An 11,218-nucleotide genomic window follows, 5' to 3' on the forward strand; every position below is an offset into this window, starting at 1 on the left:
ATTATTTAAATCTTGCATGGACTTGGAAAAGATCACAAGGGAAATTAATGCTCAACTATCTAATGAAAGCCTCAGACCCTTCACTATCCAGGGGAAAAATGCTAAATTGACAGAATCACAGATTTTAATTAATATCTCTACCAATGTTTACGAGAGGGAATTATGCTACATGTGTATCACAATTAAAAGGGCAAAAATAAGCTTCTAGAAAAAGTAATCCTCTTTCTCAGTTAGCTGTAACTGTTTCCAAAATAAGAAAAATCAAACCGTGCAACGTTCCCTAATAAGTCACATAATTATGAAAGGGAAAATATGCGGTAGACCCACTCTCCAAAGCCATTTTGAGGGCGCCATCTGGTTTTTGCCGGATTCTACACTGAAAACAACGACGTACTCTAAAATCTGGTCAACTCTTGTCGCTGTTCTCCACCATTTCTCGAAAATAATCGGTGTCGAATCTTTGAAAGATATTCCTTTGCTGGACCCTTTGGAGTATCACCTCCTGAGAGGAAACTTAAGGTATGAACAAACTGGTGCATCTCTAAGGGTTTATACATGACTCGTGATTAAGACCAAAATCAAATACGACGCGTGAATTTTACTGAAAGGTTAACGTTATTCGTGAATTTATGAAACTGTGTAAGGCGAGATTTGATATCCTGAAGTATACTTGAACCCTGAAGTTTTTGTTTTGATGTTGTTGTTTTTTTTCCCATTACGTGAAAACCTCAAGATTTCAATAAACCTTGCACACAAGATGAGAAATTAGAAAATTTCCCTTTTATATCCGTGACGCGTGAACTGATTTTTCGAAAATTCGCCAGCAATACCTTACCGGTCCTCTTTCAGCTCGAATTGTTTCCAACGAATTCCAGGGGTGCGTTCCAATTTGTTTCAGTAAACTCATGGCCAATGCTATTTTGGAAAACACAAAATAGTTTGGAAAGCGTTTGATATGATACACACTCTGTTTTCTGTACCTTGCGCTCACTGCGATGACATCATGATAAAATTAGTGATCAGGTACCCTGGATGGTGTAGTGATGAGAGAGCTTGCCTGTGGCCTGGGTTTGATTCTCGGAAAGTCTTGGTAGTTCCCATTCGACAAACAGGTTTTATTGTGTTTGCTGTGTTCACATTCAACATCGAGGTATATAAAAAGTGTAATTCGAACAGCTAAAATTTCGGGAAATTTTTCAGCTAGTAGCCTCATTAGTAGCCTCAGTTTTGATTTTAATCAAAGTTTCGAGCCCGTTTTGTTAACGTGACTATCGAGAAACCGGAACCAAGTTTCATTTTTTTGTGAAAAGTTTCGTTCGCTCTCATTCTGGCGAGGATACTTCTCCTTCCTCCAATCCCCACGTCAAACTCCAATTTGACCTGGAAACAAGGAATGGGAAGGGCTCCTATGCTCATATCCACTCGGAACTTGATCGAATTTGATAATCAATTTATCAATTTTCTTGTAAGATTTACTGGAGTTTATTACGTCCATTTTGAAATCACTGGTGGTCCTGGTCGGCGCGATTTATTTACGCATCGCACTATTGTTTGCTCTAAATCGCATCTTTTCCTAGTCAATGAGAAAGCTTTCCTAAAACGCAACAACCAATCAGATTTCATGTTTAAAGTAACCAATCAAATCGCAACAAAATAAAAAAGGCAACATTGAATCATCTACAAACCAATCATTTAAAGTAACCAATTAAATCGCAACAAAATGAAAGGCAACATTGAATCATTTACAAACCAGCTCAGTACTGCATCAGTTGAATATTGGTTACATTTTGCGCTTCACAAACGGATGTAATAGAGCTGTAATTGAACTCTGTGTTGTGCAATCTTAGTTGTGATTTCAAATGACGGGTATGATTTCAGACCAAATTGCACTCCATTCACTTAAATTACAATTATAAACTGTGCTAGGCCATATAACTCCATGCTATTTATTCGTGATCTTTTCCAGCGAAGCCTGGTTTGATTGTACTCTGTGTGATTGGAGGTGTAGCAGTTTTGGCAATCATCGTAGCAATAATAGCTTACGGTTTGCACAAGAAAAAATCAAACGTTGCATCCTTTTCAAATGGTAAGTTTATCAGAATTCTTTTTTTTTTTTTCTAGCGGTGATTTTTTTATTTATTTACTTTTTACTTTTATCATCATTTCCTTTCAGTTCTGGCCTTATTGTTGATGATGTTTCTCTCTCTCTCTCTCTTTTTTTTTTTTTTTGAGGGGGGGAGGGGGTAGAGGAAAAGTTATACTTTTTTTATTCCCTGGAGAAATAATTCGGTACCGGCAATCTGTTTGAGATTTGGAACAAAATGCCAGAAATCGGACAAACGTGAGTGTTCCTAAGGGGAAATTAGTTCTAATAATCTAACTGGGATAGAAACAGCTGGTAAAAATGGGTAACAAATTGTTTTCTTTTCCGATTCGTTTGGGTTGTTCCACGATGCCGAAACTGTAATAATGGATGCCACAGAATTTTGAAAAATAATAATTAAAAAAAAAATGAAGGGAGAAAAAAAAGAAACAGATCAATTCTGTTCTGGAAGTAGAAATGACCGTTTTTGTCTTTGTTTTTGACTCGTAGGTAACTATACACCAAGGGCCGCTCCAGACGGGTGAGACATTTGTTTTGGAAAATGATTTATAATGTATAGTTGCCGCAATGTTTGTTAAATACGCAGTAATGGTAAAAACTGAAATCGTCGTGCTCTTTTGTTATGTAAGCCTGCTAAAGCAAAGCAAGCGCTCCTTTAGGCCGTTAGCAAGATCACAGGCTGCGATATATTTTAGGAGGCGTTTGATCAAAGGTTCCTCTTCATATACGTACATACAAACAAACAAGTCAACACCCCCCCCCTTCCCCCCTCAAAAAAAAAAAAGAAAAAGAAGATTGAGCGACGAGTTTAACGTAATAATCGTTTTAACGTGAGATTGAAGACCACCTTGGGTTAATTATCTCTATTTTTGGTCTTGTTTTTCTACCAACTTTCCCGTTCTTGACATTTTGGATTGAGCTAAAATATTAGGGAATTAGGGACTTTATTGTTGTGAGAAAGGAATGCTACAATTAAAAGAACGACGTAAACTTACAGGTACATGGTAACTTGTGATAGGGACAGTCACCTTCGATATGGCTCCGGCCTTGGCTTTCTGTGAGATTCTTTGTCTATTTCCTAGCTTTTCTTGATATGAATTGTGAAAGTCAAATACAAATGAATCTTCTGTATAGTCAATTTCCATAAATCTTCTATCCTAAGTCATTAACATACGTGGACTTTTGACGACGACAAATTAATTTCACTAGTTTATATATATATATCAACTTACCTCTTTTTGGTATGATAGCACTGCTGGTTCAGAAGAGAGGACTCTTCAAGGGAACAATTATGGAAATGTGAATTCAGGATACGAGTATGACAAAACGAATGGCCAGAACCACTCCACTGAAATGGTAACATTCAAGGGGACAAATCCAGCGCAGACTCCTGGGATTGCAATCAACGACTCCAGTATGACAAAGGTAAGGCCTATGTACAGCACTAGTTACTTCAATCTCATATTCGTGAAAAAGTTAATCATAGTGGATCCTTTTTCGGTTTATTTTAGTTTTTTTTTGTGCCTGTGTGTGTTCTCCCACCTTGAACAACAATTATTTTAAGACTCATATTTAAAATGCCGTAACTTTGCGGTGACCTACTTATGCCCACGTCTGGTACACTACTCAGGGGTGTCATAAAGCCTCTACTGCACGCTTTTCACTCCGAAACTCATGTTTCATTCGTATTCAACTAAAACCTTAATTTGCAGTTCATTTTGCAACAAACGCATAAATTGAGCCATGAAATGATAACGCATTAACTTACATCTAGCGCTAGTCTAGTGTCAAAACAAGCCTGGAAAAGTTGTCGTGTCCGGAAAATTTAAGCAATCAATAATCAATGAATGAATCAACGTTGTGCAACCGCACATTACAATCCTCGTGAATGCCTTTTAATGTTAACTAAACTTCACGCTGACTTTGAAAACTTAAAATGGCTAATGATAGTAGCCATCTTCAGATAATAAGATATGCCCAAGACTAACGCTTCTGTGGTCAGGATCGCCTATTCCCAATCAAGTAAGAAACTTTTTACTGAATTGAACCCAGTCTTCGCATCCAAGCAATAATCAGCTGGATACCAAAGCACAATAATGGCTTATTGGAATTAAGAGGATGACAATCACCGAAGCAGTCCAAAATGTGACTCAAAGCCCCTAAGCACACATTTCTGAAGATAAAATGCCAGATTGGAGCTCAGTTCTTTCTATTCCAAAAGCTGGAGGACCTGTTCTTTTCGTAATGCACAACACAGAAAGAAGACGAGATTCAGAGCCAGCACATAGGGAGCAATTCATCTTGTGTTCACAATGCCACTCGACAAGATTCAAGATTTGTTATCCACTCATGATATAACTTCCGTCACTACTTAAAGAAAATTGTTGAACAAGAATGAAGATAACATGTAACAGCTCTAACTTAAGTTTTGAACTATTAGATTAGCAATAGTTTTTAAAAATTCGATTCAAGTTATGAAAATAAATTTTTTTAGTACTAAAGGTCAAAAATCTAAATTCAGAAAAGTGCACTGCCTATTTACTAAAAAATGCTGAATATTACATTTTAAGTACTATTGTCGGATTCAGATTTTATTCAGGGCCTACGTGAAATAAACTGTTGTTTCTTTCAGTTTGCTGCCTCAATATATTGATAAATACTAATTGCAGTCGAGAGTCATCAGCTAATTGTGAAGTCTTGAAGTGCAACATAACTATCCGCCAAAGAATCTAATAAAACCATGTGTTTCCATACATTGTTCATTTTCATTTGTGTTCTTACTTGATTTCCGTCAAAAACATATTACATTTACTGGTGACCTTTTGAGTTTTTAGGTTGGTGTCGTAGGATCGAAATAAAGAGCATTAAAGTTAAAGCCCGCTTGCTTTTAGCGTTTTGGGGTTATTTCAAAGCAGTTTGATCCCAATTTTGGATTGGCATTCAATTATATTAAAGGATCACTCATTGCCAAAGGCTCTGTTTTTTTTTACCCTTCCAAATTCTACAGGGAAGTGAGAATTGCCGTTAAATAGTGCAAGTGGTCACAGTTTATAATTAGGAAAGGAGTAAACTACAGAAAAGTTGGAAGATGAAGAAGGAAGATATATTCATGTAGCTCGGGCTCAAGATAGAGAAGAATCGCACCCTTGACCTTTTTTTCGGTTACTCCTCTATTTAGTCCCAGGGTAAGAGGAAGACCTGCTAGACCCAGAAAACTTTAGAATCACTGATCGCTATAGCTGGACCTCGCATGTTGCGAAAACCTTTTAGCCAAAGATGGCCGTCAGGGGTCATATTAGTCCAACTCTGTTTTATCTACAGAAAGCGCAACCTGGTGAAGGGATGTACGCTGATCTTGGGGAATTTTATCAGAAGGCACCCGCCCCTCCAACCACACCGGTTAAAATGCCTCCTGAATACGAGACAACAGAATATGCAGAAATAAGTCAATTCCTTCGCGGACCAGTCAAGACAGATGAAGAGAAGGAAGACGAATCAAATAATGACGGAAACTCGTCCCCCGACAAAGATTCATCCCCTGACAAAGGCGAAGATCCATCACCTGATATGGGCGATGCTGGTGACAGAAACAGTAGCGGACCGGTAGAATTTCTAGTGGACATTTAATGGAAGATGACAGTGGTAAGATGTTGGAATTTGCTTCTCTCTCAAGTATTTCAGAGCTCAGTATCGACGTAACCGTTCTCCTGAGGGATGTGTTAGCTATTCCAACATGAAGAGCACTTGTGCATCTGCTATAATAAACCATAGTTAAACTGTCGGCATTGCTGTCGTAGCGCCTGCAAAAATCGCAAACCTTGTCGAATTTCTGTCATTTTTTGCTTTTCAGCAGCCACTTGCCTTCCTCAATGGGCTTAGCAGTGTAAGCAAATGACGAAAGCAGAATGTCTTCATAGCTCAAATTATAACTTTACCTTTAGTTGCCTTTTGTATCTCGTTTCAAATTCATCACCTTAGCTCAAGAGAAAGAGTAATTGAAATTCTGACTTAGTTCATTTTGAATTACAACACACCTAACGTTTCGTACATTTTGGTTTATGTTGACGTCCATCTCCTTCACTTGTTTATTCATGTGTGATTGTTTGTTTACTTTTGAGCCGGCGTTTGTCGGTCTTACTGATGAATTGTCATTATTTACTTGAGGTTGTGGCTGAATTTATACCCTAAGTGGTAAAACAAACCACTTTATTCGATAATTAACTTGTGATATTTTTTGTTTTGTTTTGTTTTTTGTTTGCTTGTTTGTTTGTGTGTTGTTGTTGTTGTTTTTTTTGGCATTAATTACTAAGTCGCAAGAGTGTTGTGAATCAGATAATTAACGTACTGTAGTCCTGATGTACCTTAGCTATAATGACCCATTCGCTCAGCGTTCTTCTTGAAAGAACAGACAACACTTGGCAACCGATAGCAGCAATAACTCAGGGTGGCCTTGTTTGTTCTATTTTGTTCTACCATGTTGCAATGAGAAACAGATTACATAACAATAAGGAGTAAACCACGAACAATTGTCAAATAGTCTTTATTCTTTAGAGTGCAGCTATTGTAATTCTTGTCTTTTATGAGGTTTTGAGTGGCTCATCTTTTCAAAATTGAAGAAATATTTTTTCTTTCGTAAGCAACTGTTGTTGGGCGTTGTTATTTCTTCTTACACATTGTATTTTCCTTGCAGTGAGCAAGAAAGACGAAGCCAGTTCTGGCTTGGCGGATAAGCAGTTAACTCTAAATAAACCGATCTTTAGAGTAATATTCGTACACCTTAGAAACAATTTTTAGAATTTAAAAATGTTCTTAAGTGGTTTAGCACGTTTGCATAATTTTTACTTTTTGCAGAAATTAAATGCATTTTTTAACTTAAGTTAAGTCATCAGTAACGTTATTTCGAAGCAATGATATAGATAAATGTTGGATAAGAAGGCACATTGTTTGTTAAAAGTGAGAAGTACTTGCCTTGAGTAGGAATAACTTAAAACTAATGATTAGAAATTAAAGGAAAAGAAAAAAAGGACGTGTTTGTCGAAGCAGCGAGATAGAGTCGGGTCCTAGATGGACAAACTGAACAATTTGACTATAAACCGCAACTAAATCTACCGAGGTAGTATCCATATACGAGGCATCGTCTGAGAAACCTTTCTTGAGCATACTGAGATATTTTCGTAGCATGTGAGTAAGTATTTTTCTAGGTTTAGAATCTAAGGGCTTCTGTCGTAGTTTCGTTTCGCTCCTTGTGTTCTTTTTTTTCAAGTAAACATCAAATTACATCTTTTTGCCAATTTTAGCACACGTAAATAATTCAAGATTAGTGTTTGTAGAGTAACCACTCAACTGTGCAGTGTGTGGTGAAGTTTGAGTTTTAACGAGCAAGCTCCTGTATGTTGCATTCCACTTCATTCACAACTTTAGTTCTCGCAAATCAGTCTTTTTCATGTCTTAAACTTGATGTTTTATCTAGTGATATAAGTGTTTTAAATCTTGTGGGTCGAATAAAATCTTACATAGTTAATTTTCATTGGCAGTCCAGGCCACTAAAATTGTGGTCGTAAAAATTTTGAGATAAAAGTAGCTTGAACTGATGGTATAATGTTAAAGGAATAATGCTACAACAAGATAAGGTCTAGTTTTAACGATAGCAATACAGAAATAGCTGATTGCATTTTAATAGGATATTTATAGCATTCATTTAATGAGTGTCCTAGGTATTATTTATTCAACTAGTCGCTAGGTGGTAATCATAATTTAGAAGGGAACACGACATAATTTTTTTTCATGTACGTAACAGTTAGATTATGAAAGCTCTCCATTTCTATAGCGTGATAGTTGATGAAGGAGAGGTCCAAATCCATTATCGTGCATAGTAAACGATATTGTTTTGGTATCAATGTACCAGTGGTTCAAACCTTAATAACAAGTTAAGCTTATGTTTTCATTGTAATTTGTTTGCATTCGCGCACCAAAAGGCTTCGAACTGTACTCACTATCTGTATATTATTGAACAGATAGCGAGTATTGTAACCGATCAGATTGCAACATTTGCGATGAAACAGCAATAGATTTATACTAAAATGTTCAAAGTCGTAACCCTTTTTTAGCTGTATAGTATTTGTGCATCGGCACGATAACATTTGTGGTAGTTAAAACATAATCATAATTATGATCATATAATTATATTATCCATTTTTAGCAGTTTTCTCGGTGAATGATTTTTAATCCTAAGAGGAAATTATTAAGAAACTTACTGGTCGACGATTAAACATCTTTACAGCGTGGTGTGTTATCAAAAAATATATCAGAACTATAGTTAATTCGTCAAACATCGAAGTAAGTATATTTAGCTGATTTTGTATCATTAAACTTGAGATTCGTCAATTAATTAAAGCAGTTTAAATGCATCTTTTTATGTTTATTTGTTGAGGGTTTTGGCATAGATGCTGTACCTTTTAAATGTGACCTGTGGGTCTGTAATTGTTGTTAAGCTCAGCACTGGCCATTGACTTCGTTTTTTTTGGTTATTATTTTGCATGCCTGTATTCTTCGCAGAGCGTGAGTTAACCCTTGGACCCTAACCCATGTAATTTCTCTTTGAAATATCACCTTTAACCACACAGTAGAACACGAGAGGAAAGGAAAAGGAAGTGATTGGTTAAAAAATTCTCCTTTTCAGCACCATAGGTAATGTATAGAGCACAGCATAGAGACTATGCATACTGATGTTCGAGTATAAACGGTAACGAGTGAGGGGTTTTGAAAATATGTTCAACTTTTAAGGAGGTGACATTTTGATAAAATTGAGTCTTTCATCAATCTTTTTGTTGCCTGTTTCAGATTTCACAGGCTCCGCATCTTGAGATTGTTTTTTTCCACCCTTCATTTCAAAAATAGTACGCGCAGTTACCAAAAGTAAGGAATTTTTTGAACTGTGGAGAAAGGGCCGTGTTAACTATTTAATTCCCGAGTGGCTAGTATCCAATTTCCACTCACGATATCGCCGTTGAATCCCAAGGAGGCTGTGTAGTTAGGGCGCTGGTCTTGTGTCTGGTGGTTTCGGGCTCTAGACTCCTGGCCCTCCATCCTGCCACTCACTGGATTTGTTCTCGGTTGCCCCAAGTTCAACTCCTTGGCTGCACTTTGTACACATGTACAGCCAACTGGCCTGCCTCCTTCCCGTTGGGGTTTTTTTAAATCAGCACGGTTCGTTTGCTTCCAATTTGTCCATATTGGCCCTTAAAAGAGGTCAGTTAAGTAAACTTACATACATACGATCAGGGTCTCGAGAGGAAACAGAATGAGAGCCATTTAAAAAGTTACGATTGTTTTAAAAAAACAAAATCTTTTTGTTAGTCACATAGGGAATGTGTAGGGAACAGTATAGAACATATACAGGTATGCAGGTTGACGTCAGGATGTTTAGGGTAAATGGATTTGACAGATCAAACAATTTCAACAATAGTATTTTCAACCATGTTTGGAGCTTTTTAAAACAGTGCGAATGGTAATCGCGGTGAGGCCGCAAAGAGGAAAAGGATGGAGAGGGCAAAGAGTTATAACAGGTAATTTGCACTGAAAAAAATTAGCCTCCCCCCTCTGGAATCTTGTTAACATTCTTGCAAATACTGTTGAATGTTGTTGATACAAAAGGGGCTTTCTTTATCTCTGTCCGGTGCTCTAGATCTAAGGCCAAAGCTTTTAGCAAAAGCTACACAGCAAACTCTCTGCTAATGGCCAGCTCTCTGCAGCCATCTCATTATGTCAAGTCACTTGTAGATTTTCTTTTGGTATGATTCTGTTTCTCTAATATTTGTTTCTTCGCAAAGCTTGAAACGATTTGTGCACTACTTAAATTAGTCTTTGTCAGACTTTCTTAAATGGAGATATACGAAAACGACGGCGGGCGAAAAATGGTGGGAATGGGGCCGTTTCCCAAGATGACCATCTAGCGTTGTTTGCCCGCCACCGACGAAGGGTTTAGAGGAGATTATAACCTTGCGACAGTTGCCTGGCAGTAAAGCTGACGTGTTGCAACATGCGATACCCTGCGCGAAATTGAGGGTGATCCTTTGGTATCGTCTATTGTTCAGATCGCTTTGACAAAGTTGGATTGATTCAATGCCTTTTGCTGATTCTTCACCACCAGTCTTCCAGTAGTTATAAGTCTCTTGATACATTGTTTACGACTTTACATAATAATGTATCTGTGTTTATGCTGTAGCGTCCTTTGTGTGAAAATCTTTGAGGCGCGGTTGTCGTAAAGGAGGTTGAGATTTCTTTCCCTTGGCCTAGATCCTTTGTCCATATCGATAACTTTAAATAGATAAAACAAAAACCTAGTTCATTACTTCATGTCAGTCCTCGTCAGAACTACATGCCTTCTTCTTTCGGTTAAATTTCCTAACGTGTCTCAACACTTTTTTTCTATCAAGATAATCTGTTTTAACGGGATATGGAAACGTATGTGTAAAGCGTAACTAGGAGGAGAAAAAGCCAATTACACTTTGTTGGATGGTTCAGAACGATAACTAAAAGTTGTCTAAATACAACTACCTTTTTCATCAATGATGGCACCGGCTGGAATGATATAGGAGTTATATGCCATCCTGGCGATAACATTGTGATATATAATAGAAATAATTAAAAGACGCTATTTAATATCAGTAGAAGTGATGAGGCCACCCTGAAAGTTTAAAAAGTGACTGAAGATGAACAAACGACTTTCCAGTGCTAGCTCTCCACACTAAGAAACTCTTGGACCTACAGGATTTTCCTGAACTTTACAAGTAGGTATCAACTAGGTGGAACGCCGCGTTCGCCACCTAATTGATACCTATGGCATCTTTTCATAGCGGTTTATTTTGGTTTCCTATGATTTGGACACACTTTTTAACTTTTGCCAGGCTTTTATTTTGTTAAGACAAAGGAAAACGTGTGCGGACGAAAAGTAGCGGAGATTTAGCCCTTTCCCATGGAAACCACCAAGCATCGTTCACAAGCCACCGACCCAGCACCTTTGACAGGTTACGCGCGCCTACTCGCTTGACGCTGACGGTTGCCTGGCAGCTAAGCTGTTGTAAAAGTAAAATGTGATACGTTGCACGCCATTGA

The 11,218-nt window shown here is 37.5% G+C and overlaps 1 protein-coding gene across 1 annotated transcript in view; it reads left to right on the forward strand.

Moving 5' to 3' along the window:
• The window catches only part of LOC131773620 (hemicentin-2-like), a 31,011-nt gene extending 22,500 nt beyond the window's left edge, over positions 1–8,511 (forward strand). The window contains exons 22-26 of the mRNA XM_066169116.1: positions 1,967–2,086; positions 2,594–2,624; positions 3,355–3,529; positions 5,426–5,746; positions 6,795–8,511. Coding sequence (XP_066025213.1) covers positions 1,967–2,086; positions 2,594–2,624; positions 3,355–3,529; positions 5,426–5,731 — 632 coding nt within the window. The 3' untranslated portion in view covers positions 5,732–5,746; positions 6,795–8,511. The remainder of the gene's footprint in view (positions 1–1,966; positions 2,087–2,593; positions 2,625–3,354; positions 3,530–5,425; positions 5,747–6,794) is intronic.
• The last annotated feature ends 2,707 nt before the right edge of the window (positions 8,512–11,218 follow it).

The sequence above is a fragment of the Pocillopora verrucosa genome, chromosome 6, assembly GCF_036669915.1.
Source record: "Pocillopora verrucosa isolate sample1 chromosome 6, ASM3666991v2, whole genome shotgun sequence".
NCBI lineage: Eukaryota > Metazoa > Cnidaria > Anthozoa > Scleractinia > Pocilloporidae > Pocillopora > Pocillopora verrucosa.